At 44.2% G+C, this 19254-nt stretch overlaps 1 protein-coding gene across 1 annotated transcript in view; it reads left to right on the forward strand.

Moving 5' to 3' along the window:
* Positions 1-19254, forward strand: part of hydin (HYDIN axonemal central pair apparatus protein) — an 888678-nt gene that overhangs the window by 771330 nt on the left and 98094 nt on the right. The window contains exons 72-73 of the mRNA XM_060837518.1: positions 4630-4763; positions 16289-16523. Of these exons, the coding sequence (XP_060693501.1) occupies positions 4630-4763; positions 16289-16523 (369 nt within the window). The remainder of the gene's footprint in view (positions 1-4629; positions 4764-16288; positions 16524-19254) is intronic.

The raw sequence follows: 19254 nt of genomic DNA on the forward strand, positions 1-19254 counted from the left end.
CAACACTAAATGCTATGTAATCTCCAGTTATTTAGCATTCTATTGTTCCGTTTCAGTTTCTTTGTCTGTGTTCAGTTCCTAAAGGATTGTCATAAGGCTTCTGAGAAACGGGAAACCTTTAACCTGCTTCATAACCCAAAACGTACTTATGTTTTCAACTATTCTTTTGACAATTCAAGGTTACTTCAGGAAAGACAGACTGTATAAGTGGAAAGTAAGGGGATGTTGGAGTCTGTAAAACTCCAGGAGAGCACCATGAGGGGACTATACTGCTGAATGATACAATGTGCTGCCTTTCAACTGATCAGCATTGTTAACAGATCACTCCTGTACTTGTGTGTTCAGGACACATCCTTGTTAACCTACATGGGTGAGTCTGAGAATCATTCACTGTGCCTGAGTTTTAAATCACACAGTGTGTCTGAATTACTGCTCCTGTGAAAAGCTTTCTTTGACATTTGATTGATTTTCCTCCTGTTGGCCTGTGGCTTGCTATGTCATGTTTGAGAAAAGCTGCAGTCGGGACTTCTCAGTTGGAAGACACGCTACAGAGTTATTGTCTGCATTGATTTCTGTGATGGATGAGAGGTCTGATCCCAGGTCTCTCATAGTGGGCGGCACGGTGGCACAGTGGTTAGCACTGCTGCCTCACAGCGTCAGAGACCCGGGTTCAATGTGTAGAGTTTGCACATTCTCCCCGTGTCTGCATGGGTTTCCTCTGGGTGCTCCGGTTTCCTCCCACAATCCAAAAATGTGCAGGTTAGGTGAATTGGCCATGCTAAATTGCCCATAGTGTTAGGTAAAGGGGTAAATGTAGAAAATGGGTCTGGGTGGGTTACGCTTTGGGGGGTAGGTGTGGACTTGTTGGGCCACTTAATCTAATCTGTAATCTACTGAAGGATTGTCAAGCGTCATCAAGATCCAGAGCAGCCATCACGATTTCAGTTGGATAGGTCAGGATGATAAGATAATTAAAGATTGAATTAATTTGGATCTCAGGTGAGTTTGCTTTTGAAGATGGTTGCAGACAATGGAGAGTGTTCCTCGCCCACACAGTATGAGCGTGCTGATTCACTGCAAATATTGAAGAAATATTCCTACAATGTTCTGGAATATTGTACAAAAGACACTCATGATCATTATGATCTCTTAGATATACTGCTCATCATGTTCCAGAATCGGTCAAGAAATAGTACTTAAATAGACTGTTTTATTAATCCTTTCTCCCTCTTGGAAATTCATAGAATTCTCTGTTGAATATATCAATACTGCCTGCGTGAATATGCTTCCATATGTTCCCTTCTGTGAGAAAGAAAGCTGACATGATTATTTGATGACTCTGTCCGTCATTTAGTGGTCAATATGTAAATCATTTCTTTGTTTATACTCGACATGAGCGTAATGCCAACCCACTTCCTCTAACCTCGTCAGCATACCCTTCTTTTCTCGTGTGTATCCAGGTTTCCTTTAAATGCATCAATGTTCTTTACCACAACCACTCCACTTGATAGCAAGTTTCCCTTTTTCACCACTGTCCAAGAAAAGATATTTCTCCTGAATTTCAGATTTATTTGTAGATAGCATGTATTCATGGCATCGAGTATAGCGGAGGCAACTGTAATCTACCTATCAAATCCTTCATAATTTAAAATATTTTTCTCAGATCACCACTTAAAATTCCTTTTTATAGAGAAAGGATCCCTGGCTATTTGGTATCTCTTGATAGTCAAAGGGCCTTTTGTATATTGTATCAATCTTTCAGATATTTCTTTAGCTATCAATATCTTTTCAATAATATGGAGATGAGAACTAGATGGTGGGTGGAATTTCCTCATCTTTTTGTTTGTGTTGGTGTTGGTGATGGGGGTGTTGAGGGTGTTAGATGGCAACTAACGTGTCACCAAGAAACCTTGCCCAATTATGCACCAATTAGCTCAGTACTGCTGCTACTCAATTTGAGACTGGGTGTTAACTTCTGGCCCTGAAGTCCATTGGTTCAGCCCAACTCTTTGAGGGATCAGCAATGAGAAGGTAAGGGCTTTAATTCTCTTGTTGTGAGGTGGGGTCGTGAGGAGAGGAGGATCAGAGAGTTCAGAGGCAAGAGAAAGGAATGTGGTTTTGTGAGGTCATCCTCTTGACCTCCATCCATATCTCAGACTGCCTCCAGATTTAGACAATTGGAGACCTCCACTCTTAACATGACAGGCAGGTTGCCATGGTTTCCCTATTAAGGAAGCAGGGCACCAATAGACCTTCTCACCCTGGAATTTAATTGCTGAGGTGACAAGAAAGGCCATGTTTCTTCCCAGATAAACTCACCCAATTATTCTCCTCTCTCACTCCAAGGAGGGAAGTGTCACAGTCTGTGTTGCAAGTGCTGTGTCATCAACATCTATTTCCTTTTCACTGCACTTTCCGATTTAAAACGTTTTCCCTCTGATATTTGCAGATCATCAAAAGCAATCATTTATATATTAAACAAATTTCCTTTTCACCCTGGAAAACTTTAATTGTTCTCCATACCTGTGTACAAGTTGTGAAATCCTAGTTACTATTGAGATTTGAAGACAGCAGTGGTCATCTGGTCAACAGTCAATGGCACTGCAGCCTGTTGCAAAGGATGATACCAACCTGCTTCTCATCCTGTTTCTCTTTTTGTCCATTCTGGTGTCCAACCCCCCTTCCCACCAGCCTCCAGATTCAAGTTTCCTGCTCCCTGATTTGTTTCTCACTATTCCACTTGCTTCTTTCTACTCCTATTGTCCTGGTCCTCTGCCTCTTCTTGTCTGCGTCCTCTCTTTTTCTGCATCTTCTGTTCCCTTCTGTTTGTCTCTTCTGTTACTGGGTATTTTGTGTCTTTCTATTTGGCTCCTGGAATTACATTTCCTTGCTTTCATTTATGTGGTAGTGGTAACAGTGTGTGGAGCTATCTACATCAGCAATATTATTGGGTGGCCCTTGGCAACTCATTACAAGATTGGCTATCTTTTTGAACAATCAAGCACGGCAGCACCTGTGACTGAAATAAACTGTGCTATCTGCTGGTGAAATAAAAAGTTCAGAACTTGATATGTAATTCGGAACAACTTCAGAAAAAATAGGAATCCACCACTGTTTAAGATCTGAAGGTTTGTCAGACAGTAAGCACTGAGCTAATTGGTGGGTGATTGGGTATGTTTTCTTGATGGCATGTTAGTTGCCATCTAACACTAATCCCACCCCACCACCAAAGCTGCTTTCCTTTGCCTAATTTTTGTCCTTTCAACAACATCTCTAAGAAACCATGTGGCCATTGTAACAATGCTGTCTGTTTGTTGCTGTGTAGCAATTCATTTGTACATTCCTGCATTTCATCTTGAGAAAGTTCCCAATGTGCTGTAAAGCCCTTTGCTTTGGGATCCCCTCGCCCTGCCTCCATGTCGGAAAAGGTGCTGTATAATTCTGGTATTTTTCCCAGTCTTCCTCCCTTAAGAAAGAAGTCAACTTTTGAAATCTTTTCTCCAATCTTCTCGATTCCTGGAACTATTTTTGCTATTTGTTCCCTCTCCAGGATAACCATTATGTTATTGTAATGAGATGGGTGTCCCTTTCTTTTGACAGTCCCTCAGAACGAGGCAGTCACTTGGCAACGTAAGGGTACTAAACAAAGGGAGAGAAAGAAAAAAAGGATGTGAGAAAAGGAGTGTAAGAGCTAGGAGAGATAGAGGTGAAGTTGGTGTGCAGTAAAGGAGGCGGAAACATGAATAAAGTTAAATTAAGTGAGAAATATTGTTAAAACAAAACCCACATTTCACATCATAAGTCAGTCTGTTGCTAACTCCACCATCAATGATGGTTGCATTCATGTTTGAACTCATCACTCTCACAGAGAATCAGCCATAGAGATGTACAGCACGGAAACAGACCCTTCGGTCCACCCGTCCATGCCAACCAAATATCCCAACCCAATGTAGTCCTACCTGCCAGCACCCGTCCCATATCCCTCTAAACCTACATCTTGGCCTTCTTTGTCCACTCTTCTTCAAAGCCAGTTAGGACTGGGTGAAGCAAGGCATGCCATTGTGGGCAGCCAATGTACACTCTTCCCAGCTATTGAAGTCAAAGCCCGTTCTCTACAAATAAGCTTTTGTGAGATCTTTGAAACCTATCCCCTGACCTCTCTGGTGGCCAGTTGTGATCTGGGAGTAGAGAGCCTTTTTCAGGTGAGTGTTCAGTGTCTTAATGCAATGGCCTGTCCAGTTCAGTTACCATGTGAGAATAACCACACTTCTGCTCAGGATATCTGCTTCCTGGAAGATACATGTGTTCATGCGGCTATCCGTCCAGGTGACATGTATGATCTTGTTATTTATTTCTTTTAACCTATTTTTCTAATCAGCTTGTTCAGAGATGTTAGTACACACCTTTGGAACAAGTGAGACTTGAACTTGGGCCTCCCAGTCGAGGAGTAGGGACACTATTCCAATGCCACAAGAGTGCCGTAGATATGATTTGCTATAGGCAGGACATCTGTGTATTGAAAACATGTTCTTATAAGAGGCTAGAATGAAGATGTACTTGGAACAGCATGACTATCTGATCTATCATGTTACAATACTTTGATTACTTTGATTTGTATCTTGTGTTTAGGATACAAGTCATAAACAAGGGCCCTGGAGCACTGGAGTACCTCTGGAAGATGATGACAGCAGAACAAGATTTACACACCTACATTAAGGAAGGTTTGCTGTCTCCTGGACAAGCAGTCCCTGAAAGGACCAATGGTAAACCACATCTTGACACAACCTTCTCCTGATTGTTAAATTTCCATTGCTGCCACAGAGAAATTACAATCCATTAGAGCATTGACAGGGGTTAGAATTTGTCTAATCCTTTCCATTTGAAAGAAGGTCCAATGTTGGCAATTTCATTTCTCATTGCAATACCCTGTCCATAACTCAGTAACCTCATCTTTGAGTTAGACATTTGTAGATTCAAGTGCTACTTGAAATCTGGGGTGACCCGTATTGAAAAAACCTGACAAGTGCTGCCCTGTGGGTTGCCTACATGGTGAGATCCTTGCCTACTACTTTTAGCTTGAGGCTCCTTATCATCCTTAATTTGCTACTTTAAGTTGGAGTCAGCGTGGTGATAGGAGGTATCATCCATCATCCCTCTCAAAACTTGTTAGGGATGGGGGTGTGAGGGTGTGTCAGGAAGATTGTGGGATCTGCTATGTCTCCTGTTGACCCATTCCCCCTAATGCCTCTTTGCAGCTTCTTTGGTTTTCAAAGGAAATAGTATATCTTCCAGTTTACTGTGATCTGAAACTCCAACAGCATTCGATTGGGGACGATGTCCCTTTGATTGACACAGTGAATGGCAGTGATAATAAGGCTGAACTCTAAGGATACTACCGCTTGCTACCAGCCACTCTACTTTGGATTCCAGCAGATGCAGTGTTTTTGTCTCTAACTCTGAAAAGCTGTCTTGACCTCCTAGTATGTATCTTCTCTGATATCCTGTCAAGAATCTTCTGAAAATCTACATCCGTTGCACCCATTGTATTTCCTTATTTGCCCTGTCTGGCACTTCTGTAAACAAAGTAAACAAAATCACACAACACCAGGTTTGTTCAATACATCGCATCAGTTGTATTGACACTATGATCATTTGCTATAAATTCTGTGGCCTGTGATCCTGCCCCACTCGCTACTTGATGAAGGAGCAGTGCTCCGAAAGCTTGTACTTCCGAATAAACCTGTTGGATTATCAGCTGGTGTTGTGTGATTTTTTTTTTAAACTTTGTTCACCGTAGTCCAACACCAGCTCCTCCACATCTTCATCAAAGCAGACGTCTGTGAGACATGATTGTTCTTTTGAGATTTGGAGAGTTGCTTCTAGCTAATTTCATTCAGGTGTGTAGCACGGTGGGCGGCACGGTGGCACAGTGGTTAGCACTGCTGCCTCACAGCGCCTGAAGACCCGGGTTCAATTCCCGACTCAGGCGACTGACTGTGTGGAGTTTGCACGTTCTCCCCGTGTCTGCGTGGGTTTCCTCCGGGTGCTCCGGTTTCCTCCCACAGTCCAAAGATGTGCGGGTCAGGTGAATTGGCCATGCTAAATTGCCCGTAGTGTTAGGTAAGGGGTAATGTAGAGGTATGGGTGGGTTTCGCTTCGGCGGGTCGGTGTGGACTTGTTGGGCCGAAGGGCCTGTTTCCACACTGTAAGTCTAGTCTAGTCTAGTCAAAACCAACCTTGAATATCCTAAAATTTACTTACATCAGATAATAAGCCAACTGTCCTGTAAATGCCCAGATAAGCTCATTCTTTATTTAAAGGTGGTTCTGCATCAACCATTCTCCAGTTCCAACCCTTATTTCCTGAACAACAATCTATGCCTGCCTTTTTCCTCCGGTTAAATATTAGGAAGCCATTGATTTGTGTTCAATCACATTCACACTCCATTCAAATGTCATTGACTTCCTACCAAGTGTCTACAACTGAACCAGATGGTTCACTCTCCTGATATCATATTTGACTCTGGATAAGTTTCCAACCGTGTATTCAGCTGATCATTAAATCCTCCTATTGCCACCTCCATAACATCGGCTGAATGCTCCCCTTGTCTCAGTTCATCAGTTGCTCAAACCCTCATTCATTCCTCCATTGTCTCTAAACTTGGTCAAGCATACCCCTGGTAATCTCCCATGTTTTAATGTTAATAAGTTTGAGGTTCTCCAAAAAAACCTGCAGCTCCTGTCCTCATTCACACCATACTCCCCTCACTTGTTGACCATGTGTTTGCTGACACACACTGTGTCCCGATTAAACAGCACCCAATAAGAACAACATGGGAAATATGAGGAGCGGTTGGCCATTCAGCCCTTTGAATAACATTCAAACTGTGGCCTTAAATCAAGAAATTGCTGGAGAAAGTCAGCAGATCTGGCAGCTTCTGCGTAGAGAAATACTGGACGCGAAACATTAACTCTACTTTCTCTCCACAGATGCTGCCAGACCAGTTAGGTTCCCCAGTAATGTATGATTTTGTTTCAGATTTCCAGCATCCGCAGTTCTACCTTAAATCTACTTTCCTGTCTGTTGCCTTGAACTCCTTGAAACCTGTCTAGCTCAACCCTGCAGTGACTCTGCCTCCACTGTTCTCAAAGGTAGAGAATTCCAAATATTTGCAACCTTCTTGGAGAAAAAGGCTCAGCTCATCTGACTCCTTTGTTCTGAATCCATACCTCCACTTCTAGATTCTCCTCTGAAGGAGTCTCAATTTTAACATTCACACCCTTATTTTCAAGCCCTTCTGTAGTTTCACCCTTTAATATTTCTGTAATTTTCTCCAGCCATTCATCCCACCAGTATATTTGTTCTAATTCAGGAACACTCAAGATTTTAGCTGCTCCACCCTAGTCCCTGAGCATTCAAATACCAAGAACCCTTCTTCCTGAAACCGCACTGCCCCAGTACCTTATTCTTGTTCTTTAATATGCCCTTAAAGCTTACCTCTTATAGAATCCATATGGTGCAGAAACAGGCCATTCGGCCCAACAAGTCCACACCAACCCTCCGAAGAGTAACCCACCCAGACCCATTCCCCCTGCCCTATTACTTCACATTTACCCCTGACTAATGCACCTAACCTACTTATCCCTGAATACTACAGGCAATTTTTGCATGAGATTCGAGAGTGTGGTGCTGAAAAAGCACAGCAGGTCAGGCAGCATCCTAGGAGCAGGATCGACATTTTGGACAAAAGCCCTTCATCAGGAATGAGGCTTGTGGCTCAGGGGCTGAGAGATAAATGGGAGGGATGTGGGGCTGGGGGGAAGATGGATGAAGGTGAGGGAGAAGATGATAGGTCAGAGAGGAGGATGGAGCAGATAGATGGGAAAGACAATGGACAGGTCAAGAGGGCGGTGCCGAGGTGGCAGCTTCGGACTGGGATGAGGTGGGGGGAGGGGAAATGAGGAAATTGTGAAATCCACATTAATCCCATGTGGTTGCAGGGTCCTGAGGCGGAAGATGAGGTTTTCAGGTGTCAGATAGCTTGAGTTTAGCGATGGAGGAGGTCCAGCTCTTACATGTCCTTATTGGAGTGGGAAGGGGAGTTGAAATGTTCAGCCATGGGGCAGTGGGTTTGGTTGGTTAGTGCAGGTGTCCCAGAGATGTTCTCTGAAACGATCCACAAGTTGGCATCCTGTCTCCCCGATGTAGAGGAGACTACATCGAGTGCAACAGATACAGTAAATGACATTTGTGGAAGTTCAGGTAAATTTCTGTCGGATGTAGAGAGATCCTTTGAGTCCTTGGAGGGAGGTGAGGGAGGAAGAGTGGGCGCAAGTTTTGCACTTCCTGCGGTGGCAGGGGAAGGTGCCAGGAGTGGAATGAGGGCTGGTGTGGGGTGAGGGTGGATCCGAAAAGGGAGTCGCAGAGGGAATTGTCTTTCCAGAACACTGATAGGGGTGGGGAGGGAAATATGTCCCTAGTGATGGGGTGTGTTTGTAGCTGGTGGAAGTGATGGAGGATGATGCAATGTATTTGGAGGTTGGTGGGGTGGAAGGGGAGGACCAGGAGTTTTCTGTCCTTGCTGCATTCGGAGGGGTGGGGTTCAAGGGCGGAGGTGTGGAAAGTGGAGGAGATATGTTGGAGGGCATCATCGAACACGTGGGAGGGGAAATTACAATATTTGAAGAAGGAGGCCATCTGGGATGTTCTGTGGTAGAATTGGTCATCCTGGAAACAGGTGCGGCAGAGACGGAGGAGTTGGGAAGAAGGGATGGCATTTTTACAGGAGGCAGGGTGGGAGGAGGTATAGTCCAGGTAGCTGTGGGAGTTGCTGGGTTTGTAGCAGATGCCTGTGGTTAGTCGGTTGCTGGAGATGGAGATGGAGATGGAGAAGTCCAGGAAGGGGAAGGCATTGTCCAAGATGGTCCCGAGTAATTAGAGGTTGAAGTTGATGAACTTTTCAACCTCCTTGTGGGAGCATGAGGTAGCGCCGATACAGTCATCAATGTAGCGGAGAAAGAGCTGAGGAATGGTGCCAGTGTAACTGCGGAAGATGGACAGTTCCACGTGCCTGACAAACAGGCAGGCATAGCTAGGGCCCGTGCAGGTGCCCATGGCTACCCCTTTGGTTTGAAGGACGTGGGAGGATTTGAAGGACAATTTATTTAAGGTGAGGACCAGTTCAGCCAGAAGGATGGTTGTGTCAGCGTGAGAGGAAGAAACAGAGGGCTTGGACGCCTTCGTCGTGGTGGATGGATGTGTACAGGGACTGGATGTCCGTGGTGAAGATAAGGCTAAGAGGGCTGGGGAAACAAAAGTCTTGAAGGAGGTGAAGGGCGTGGGTGGTGTCCCAAACATAGCTGGGGATTCCTGGACTAAGGGGGACAGGACGATGTCAAGGTAGGCAGAGATGAGTTCGGTGGGACAGGAGCAGGCTGAGACAATGGGTCAGCTGGGATAGTCAGGTTTGTGAATCTTCAGTAGGAAGTAGAATTGGCGGTGTGAGGTTCACAGACAATGAGGCTGGAGGCTGTGGATGGGAGGTCCCCAGAGGTGATGAGGTTGTGAATCATCTGGGAGATGATAGTTTGGTGATGGGAGGTAAGGTCGTGGTCGAGGGGGCAGTAGAAGGAGGTGTCTGCAAGTTGGCACCTGGCCTCAGTGATGTAGAGGTCAGTGCTTCAAACTACCACAGTGCCCCCCCCCCCCCCCCGCTCCTTTATCTGCTGGTTTGATGGTGATATTGGGGTTTAGGTTGGAGTGGAGGGCTGTGCATTGTAAAGGTGAGAGGTTGAAGTGGGTGAGGGGGTCAGACAGGTTGAGGCGGTCTATTTCACTGTAGCAGTTGGAAATGAAGAGTTCAAGGGTGGGTGACAGGCCAGCACGGGGGTGTCCAGGTGGGTGGGGGGTGTTGGAGGCTAGCGAAGGAGTCTTCGGTGGGTGGGCGGGATTCTTGTTTGAAAAAGTGGGGCTGGAGGCAGGAGCGGTGGAAGAAATGTTCAACATCACGATGCATGTTGAAGTCATTAATCTGGGAGCCTAGAGGGTTGAATGTGCGGCCTTTGCTGAGGACTGAATGTTCACCCTCAATAAGGGGGAGGTCTGGGAGAATAGCAAAAACATGACAGGGCTGGGAGCTAGGACCTGGGGTGGGAGTGGAGCTGGGAGTGGGGACAGAGGCTGCTACTGGAGTGGGCGTGGTTATGGGGTCAGGAGTGATGTCACCAACAAATTTAGTGTGGCCAATTCACCTAACCTGCACGTCAAGTGAGTAAGGAGGGAGAGCTGGGGAACGAAGAAATGGAGGAGTGAGAGGAGGACAGCAGTCAGAAGGAGTTGGGGAAGGGAAATGGCAGAAGGTAAGAGGGAGTCAGTGGGGAGCAATGACAGGGTTGAGAAGGTGGAGTGGGTGACGTGGGGAAAAGCATGAGATAGACAATTGACCTGCACAGGGAGAGCCAGGATGCTTGTAGCTGTGCAGGGTCATGAGGAGTGAAAGTGCAGAGGCAGGGCTGAGAGAGTAGTGAGAGAATAGGATTTGCAGCAGCGAGAGCGTGGGTTTAAGGGTGAGATTAGGATGGGTAGGTTTGAGTGAGAGGAAAGGAGTGGGGGAGAGAGTGAGAGGGTGAGAGTGTGTATGTGTCAAGGGCACTGAGATATCTGGAGGGTGGAAAGGAGAAAGAGTCTCTTCTAATCTGTTGTGGGGTTGAAAAGAAGGTATCTGGAGATTTTGGTGAGGAGTCTGTTCTGGGGTGGAAGGCTGGGGTGTGATGGCTTAGTCTTCTGCAAACTGACTACCTCTTAATCAAGATTTTGGCTATTTGCCCTAATATAGATCTTTATACATAGCTTAGTATCCGTTTTTGTTTCATAACACTCCTGCGAACTACCTGGGAACATTTCATTCAGGTTGTTGCTGTTAGCTTGGCTTCAATAATTTATTCACCTACGACCCGTAATGCAGGTAGTTCTTATATAATGTGATAGCTGTGTTTTCATGCAGCCCGCATTATATAAAAATCGTATTTTTGAAACAGCACTTGAAGTGTTGCCAGAGAAATCGTGTTACAGCTAACGCACATTTTAAAAATTCACACTTTAAAAAGGGGCAGCATGGTGGTTCAGTGGTTAACACTGCTGCCTCACAGCGTCAGGGACTGACTGTGTGCAGTTTGCACATTCTCCCCTTGTCTGTGTGGGTTCCTCTGGATGCTCCGGTTTCCTCCCACAATTCAAAGATGTGCAGGTTAGATGGATTGTCATGCTAAATTGCCCCTAGTGTTCAGTGGGTGAGGTGCATTGGTCAGGGGTAAATGTAGAGTAATAGGGTAGGGGAGTGGGTCTTGGTGGGTTACTCTTCGTAGGGCCAGTGTGCACCTGTTGGGCTGAAGGGCCTGTTTCCACACGAGGGATTCTATGTCAATGTCAAAAACTGTGTCCCAAATTTGTTAATCGCGTTACAGTGGATTTGTGTTAACGAAATAGAATGACCTGTACTCTGCAAAAGTCCAGTCTTGTCTGATCTCAGACGCTAATCTTAGGCTCAGGCCTGGTTCGTACTTGGATGAGATACTACCTGGGAATACCATGTGCAATCGTGTAGGGGTCTTTCAACACAGTGGTAGTGTGAGTCATGTTTAAGTCCCACCTGTGCTGGAAGAATCGTATAACATAATTCAAAATAATTATAGGATTAATGTACAGTGAGGGGCTGTTTTGGCACAGTGATAGGTGTCCCTGCCTCTGAGTCAGGAGGCCTGGGTTCAAGTCCCACCTGCTCCAGAGTTGTGTGATAATATCTCGAGGCAGGTTTTTTTTTTAATTATCCCAAATTGCCCCCTATCCATCAGAGCATTGCTCATTGTACAGGCATGTTATATATCCCTATTTTATATCCAGTATGAAAACAATGATTGTTGCATAGTACTTCCAAAATACCTTCATTATTTCTGAACAACAGCCATAAATTAGCAGTCCTTCCTTGTCTCAGAGGTCTGATTCTCATCTATTGAAATACTTGATTATTTTTCTCTTCATGAATTTCATATCTGCTGTGTGTCCTCTTCATTTTCCTTATCGGACTCTCTAGCTCATCTCTTAATTCCTTATTTTCTTATACTCTCATTTTATTTTCATTTTTACTCTTAGAGAGCTTGGACAATCACTACTTGAATTTCAATTAGATCTCTTAGTGAACCAATGACATCTGGAAACTAAGAATAGTTCTTGCCATTCTACTGCAATGTATTTATTCTGAAATTTTAGGTGCTCCATTTCTTATCTTTGAGGAACCATATTGCACTATGTGTACCGTTTGCTTATCTAAAATACAAGGTGCTCTGTCTACAGCATAAGGGAGTGGAACTGACATCAGAACACAGAACAAGAATCGAAGGGATTGACTTATAATTAAGCTTTTTGAATTTATCTCACTCTACAGTAAGACGTATTAGTTTCTCTGAGACCTTTGCCCCACAGTTAAAATTGTGGGGAAGGACATTACAATCCTCTGGCAGCAGGATTATTGGTGGGGAGGCCTGTAAAATCCTGTGGATGCTCTTTTTGGTTGCCAGCCTGATCTAGCAACAACATATTATGGTCCATGAGCAAAGGAAGGGAAAGCCTCACCAGCCCAATGCAGGCCCTTCAGAGACCAATTAATGTCTGCTGAAGGACTCCTTTCTGACTGCCCACCAGTTTTAGACAGGTGAAAGAGATCATCAGGAAGGAGGTTTGGTGGGGGTGGGTGAGGTGCTTTTAGGGGTTGCATTTGGAGAGGGTGTATGTCAGCTTGTTTGGCCTTAGTTGCGATGAGTACAGTTGGTAAGTGTCCCCCTTATGATTAGGGGCTTATAGTATAAAACAGAACACAAGTTTGTACCTCCAAAAGTGTACTGCTGCCCACACTAGTGCCACTTTCCTGCAGTCTTGAGTGTTGTGACACTTAAGATGTTCATCCAAATACTTTTTAAAGGTTGTGAGGTTGCCTGTCTCAACTACCTCCCAGGCAGTGCATTCTAGATCCCCTCTATCCTCTGGGTGAAAAAGTTTTACCTCAAATTCCATGTAAACCTCCTGCCTTTTACTTTAACTTATGTCCCTGCGTATGCCACCTTTCTATTCACCCTGCCCATGCCCCTCGTAATCTTACACACCTCTATCAGATCACCCACCAGCCTTCTTTGATTTAAAGAAAGCAACCTGAGTTTATCAAGCCCCTCTCCATAGCTAAAATGCTCCATCCCAGGGAAAGTCCTGGTGAACTTCATTTGCAACCTCTCCAGTGCAATCTCTTCCTTCTCATGTCCAGCTGTGGCCTAACCACAGTCCTGTTTGGTTCCAATGTGACTTTCCTGCTGTTATAATCTATGACAAGGTTGATGAAGGCAAGCATCCCAAATGCCTTCTTAATTACCCTCATAACATGTCCTCTCACCGTAAGGGATCTGTGGACCAGCACCCCAAGTTCCCTCTGTTCCTCTATGCTTCCTAGTATCTTGTCATTGATTGAGTACTCCCTTATATTGTTCCTTCTTCTAAAATGCGTCAGCAGACATTATCATGGGTAAATTCCAACCCACACCAACCAACCTCACGGTCCTGTGGCTGAACACTTCAATTCCCTCCCCATTCCACTGAGGACATGCAGGTCCTGTGTCATCTCCATCGCCAAACCCTTACCACCCGACATCTGGAGAAAGAATGCCTCATCTTCTGCCTTGGGACTCTACAACCACATGGAGTTAATGTGGATTTCACCAATTCCTCATTTCTCTATCCCCCTCCTTATCCCAGTTCCAAACCTCCAACTTGGCATCGTCCTCTTGACCTGTCCATCTTCCTTCCCACTTATCTGCTCCACCCGCCTCTCCTTCTCCCCCACCTTCATCGACCTATTGTATTCTCAGCTACCTTTCCCCCCAGACCCACCCCACTCCTATTTGTCTCTCAGCCCTCCGGCCCACAAGTCTCATTCCTGATGAATGGCTTTTGCCCAAAACATCGATTCTCCTGCGCCTTGGATGCTGTCTGACCTGTTGTCCTTTTCCAGCACCACACTCTCGACTCTGATCTCCTCACTTTCTCCTAGTTAAATTCCATGTCATCGATCTGCCCATCTGACCTATCCATTTATTTCCTCCTTTAATATAATATCTTCGTGCTCAGTGCCAACCAGCCAGCCAATCTTTGTGTCATCCAGAAACTTGCTTATCATCTCCCCCACAGTCTCTTCTACATCATTGATGAATATCACAAATAATAAGGAACCCATCACTAATCCCTAAGCCATGCCACTGCATACTGGGCTCCAGCCATACAGCCTTCTACCACAACTCTCTATCTCCTGTCACTAATTCAATTTTGGATCCACCTTGCCAAATCACCCTGGATCCTACATGCTTTGACCTCTTTTAGTTTCCCCTATGGGACCTTCTCAAAGATCTTGCTGAAATCCATCTAAACTACATCAACTGCTCTACCCTCATTCAATGACTTGGTTACTTCCTTGAAATATTCCACCAGATTTTTTAGACATGATCTATCTCTGACAAAGCCATGTTGATTTCCCTGATCAAACCTTGCCTCTCAAAGTGGAGACAATTATTTTCCTTTGCTATTTTCTGTAATGGGTTCCTTCCCACTGACGTGAGACTCACTGGTCTTTAGTTCCCAGGTCTACCTTTACTCCCTTATTGTAAAATGAAACCACATTAGCTGGACGCTTGGTAGCTGGCACTTGCTGTGCGGCCACAGACAATTTAAAAATTTGGGTCAGGGCCCCTGTAATTTTTTCCCTTGCCTCCCACAGCAGGATACAACTCATCCGGACCTGGGGATACGTTCACTTTTAAATCCATCAAAACCTCCAACACCTCCCCACTTCTTACATCAGTCTGCTCAATAACTTCACAATCCATCTTCTCAAATTCTCTTTCTCCCAAATAAAGACAGGTGTGAAGTGCTAACTTAATACGTTGCCAGTCTTCTCTCACTTCAAGCACAGAATACCCCCTTGGTCCCTAATAGGTCTTGGTTATTCATTTCCCCTTGAAATACTTGTAGAATTTCTTGAGATTCTAGTATTTTCACATTGCTCCCCATTGCTCTCCTAATTGATTTTTGAGAGGTTGCCCCTCCCCCACCCCACCCCTCACTTCATTGTTCTCATTGTTCTGCTATAAATTTACCCTTAAGCAGCAGTTCCCAATCTATTTTGGCCAGATCTTATTAAAAATAAAATCTGCCTTAACCCAATCCAAAATTCTTTTTGCAGACCAGCTTTTTCCTTCTCCATTACATATTTCTAACATATGGTGTCATAATCATTACCACTAAAATGTTCCCACTGTCACCTCGAATGCCAGAATTCGGTCCAACACTGCACTGTCCTTTGTTGGACCATCTACACATTGACATGAAAAGCCAACCTGTATACATTTTAAGAAATCTTCCCCTTCAAAACTCTTTATAATATGATTACCCCAATTAGTATTGGGTCCGCCAAGGTCTGACCTTTCCTCCCTGTTTTTTTGCAACCTGACTCCCAAGCTCCTCAAGCGCTCCTCCCCTCCCTCCAGTGAGCCCCCTGTCCTCACCCCATGAGGATATCTCTGGATTTAACTCCTGTCACCTTGTTCTGTCGACTTCATGCAATCCCAGCAATGGCCACTGTTCTTCGGGGTGCTTCTTGACATTAAGTTCCATCTATCCCACGTTCGTCCATTTCCATAGCCCACCATGATGCCCCTGAAGTCTGCTACCATCTTTCTCACCTGTGTAATACTTTTTTAAGTTTTGTATGATCTCCAATGTTGTTTGCTTCCTAAGCTGTCTGACAGATTTCTGGATTTGTTATTAAAATTAAAATATAAAAATATTAACACAACTGAAAGAAAGGAGTAATTTGTTAGCATGTCTCTCTTAATTTAGAATTAAACCTAGCCACATTTCCCTTAGTCCAGTGGAATAGGTGCAAGTCCCACTATTCAACTGGATAAAGAATTCTCCCAGTCTGTTTACCAACAGTCTCCCTCCACCCAAAAGAGCAATAAAAAATTAATTGGTAATTGATAGTCTTGCCATGTGTAAATGGTTTTTGTGACAGTTATTGTGCTTCAAAATAACTAATCATATTCCAAAGACTCTATAAAAGAATTTCTCCATTTGATTGGTGGCATGAAATGAGATTAATACCAAAATAAATGCGCTGAGGAATTTTATGATTCATGATGATGAAATTGTTTGGTGTATTGGGACAGTTCCATATTAACTTTTCCTGCGTTTGCAGATACACCTTCAGCCAGTGAGTTGGCTGGACTCTCAACCAGCAAGGGCACTCAAGCTTTCAGCAGGTTTCACAATGGCATCGAAAGCATCTCCTCCCGAGATTCCATTAATATTGACAGGCCTCCATTCACAGTGGAGCCATGCAGCGGGACAGTCGCAGCCATGGGAACACAGGAATTCAAAGTCAAGTTTATCCCCTTGGAGGTTGGCGAGTTTGAGGCATCACTCATCTGCAGGTAAAAGTTGGTTGAAAGTATCCCAAGGTGATAGGAATAGGATCCTTAGTCAAGGAGTGCGATTAACTGCACCCATCTCGTAAATTCTGTTCACAAACTTCTTGAGATGCTTTAGGCCAAAGCCTGATCTTTGAAATTCAACACTGCTCCCCTGATTCTGGATGAAAAAGATAAGGTCATATTGTATCTTCCATACACTATCCCATGTTGCTGATCTTTAAGGGTGACAACCACTACAATTCATGGAGTTCTTCTGTTATGTGTGAAAATCTGCATCATAAATGAGGGACCCTGTTATCCAATATCATGTGCCTCTGTAAACGCCAAATTCTTATCGAATGTCAGGACTCACCAACATCCTGGCTAAGAGCTTCTGCACTAGTGTCCTTATTGATTGATCTAGGTATACTAAGCAAGGTGGGAGCCCTCATATTTCGGATAAAGTCATCTCTTCCTAGGGGAAGCAACTAATCTGAAAATTGCCCCAGTGTTTTTCTAGGGTTGACTTATTTGTATTTTATTTTTCCAGCATAGATATAGATACAGAAGAGAATAGTGCACTCTCCTGCATTTGAGTCCACTTGTCTGCATTTAAAAAATTCTATCAGAATTGCCTGGTGATGGGAATCATGACTGATGTGATTAAGTGGTTTGGGAAATTACATACCATTGCATTGCCATGACTGGAAGCTAGTGTGAGCCAAGGTAGCGCTATAAATAAGTTATCCCTCAGCACATTTCTTAACACTTAATTTCTGCTATGCAGTTTAAAGTTTGATAATTACTTCAAGTGCTAAAAGTGAGCAGAGTTTAATCTGCATTGTCATAATTAATTATGAGGAGGTTCAGAAAGCTGCAGTTTATTTATAGCAGCTACTCATTGGTGCTGGTCTAACGTGTTTTAAATCTGCTGTATAGTTAAGGTTTTCCAGAAAGCCTATGGCAAGAAAATGGGCTGTAAATTTAAATGGAATCGTTAATGAAGTTCACAGGATTAGTTGAATAGCGAGCACCTGCTGACGTTAGGTGTCAGAATTATCGCATTCAGCAAGATTTTCAGCACCCATTGTGTGTACCTCATGTACATCTTCTCATTTCACTTCATCTTCCCATCTGTTCTGAAGGCACCGGGGTAACAATTCCACACTTTACTTCAGCCCACTTATTCCTCCCCAACATGATTGTTCTTCACACATGATTGAGACAGTCTCTATCAAGAGCCAAATCAACCGCAGGGGAATCACCTCATCACGTAGAATCGTAGAGATATACAGCACAGGAAAGGGCCCTTAGCCCATCGATCAAAAACAGTCACCTGACTATTCCAATCCCATTTTCCAGAATTTGGCCCATAGCCTTATCTACTTTGGCATTGCAAGTAGACCACTAAATACTTCTTAAATGTTCTGAGAGTTTCTGCATTAAATCTCTGTCCCCCGGTCACTGACCTCTCTACCAAGGAGAAAGGTACCTTCCCATCCAAACTCTGTGCCTCATGTATCCCCTCATAATTTTAAACAACTCAATCTTGTCCCCTCTCAATCTCCTGTGCTCTGAGGAAAACAACTACAGTCTGTCCAATCTCTTTTCATAATTGAAATTCTCCACCCCAGGCAACATTCTGGCAAATTTTGTTTGCATCCTCTTCAATGCTGTCACATTCTTCCTACACTGTGGATTCCAGGCCTGAACACAGTACTCAATGTCTCATACAGTTCCACCAGTATTACTCTGTTCTTAAAGTCTATGCCTCAGCCAATAAGGGCAAGTAACCTACATGCCTTTATAACCACTTTATTCAATTGCCCTGATATCTTAAAGGACCAGGGAACACAGACACCAAGGTCCCTCTGATCCTTGGTGCTTCCCAAGGTCACACCATTCATCATATATTTCCTTGCCTTGTTAGTCCTGCCACGTGCATTACTTCAAATTTATCTGATTGTATTCCATTTGCCACTGATCAGCCCATCTGACCAGCTCATCTCTGTCCTCCTGTCATTTAAGGCTGTCCTCCTCACTATTTACTACCCCATCAATTTTTATATCATCTGTGAACTTACTGATCAAACCTGCAACATTCAAGTCTGAATCATTTACGTATTCCGCAAACAGCATGGATCCCAATACTGATCCCTGTGGAATCCCACTGGATACAGGGTTTCAGTCACCAAAACATCTTTCATCCGTCACACTCTGCTTTCTGCCACTCAGCTAATTCTGTATCCAATTTGCCAAATTTCCTTGCATTCCATTGGCTCCTAAGTTCATTATTAATCTCCCATGCAGGCTCTTATGTGAAGCTTTGCTGAAGCCCAAGTAGATATGTCAAATGCATTGCTCTCATCTACACACCTTTGTACTATGACTGCATTTAACATTTTAGCAAATGTTCGGATCATGAGATCACAGGGACCTTCTGGACTGTATTGCATGTTGTGTGCATTCCTCTCATTTGTAGTGTCCAGCGACATTTTAATATTGTCAGACCCACATTCTCTGAAAAAGCGATGCAGGCATACACTAATGCAGATACATGCAGACAGATTTACACACACAAGCAAATTCACCCATGCACATGCATGCGCGCACACACACACACACACATACTCATACACAGGCAAACACAGAGCAACATACAAACATTGACGCAGATACAGATGCACAGACATTTACACACTATGATACACAGAGATATAGACATGCATGCAATCATACAGACACACACATA

The sequence above is a fragment of the Hemiscyllium ocellatum genome, chromosome 17, assembly GCF_020745735.1.
Source record: "Hemiscyllium ocellatum isolate sHemOce1 chromosome 17, sHemOce1.pat.X.cur, whole genome shotgun sequence".
Taxonomy (NCBI): Eukaryota; Metazoa; Chordata; class Chondrichthyes; order Orectolobiformes; family Hemiscylliidae; genus Hemiscyllium; species Hemiscyllium ocellatum.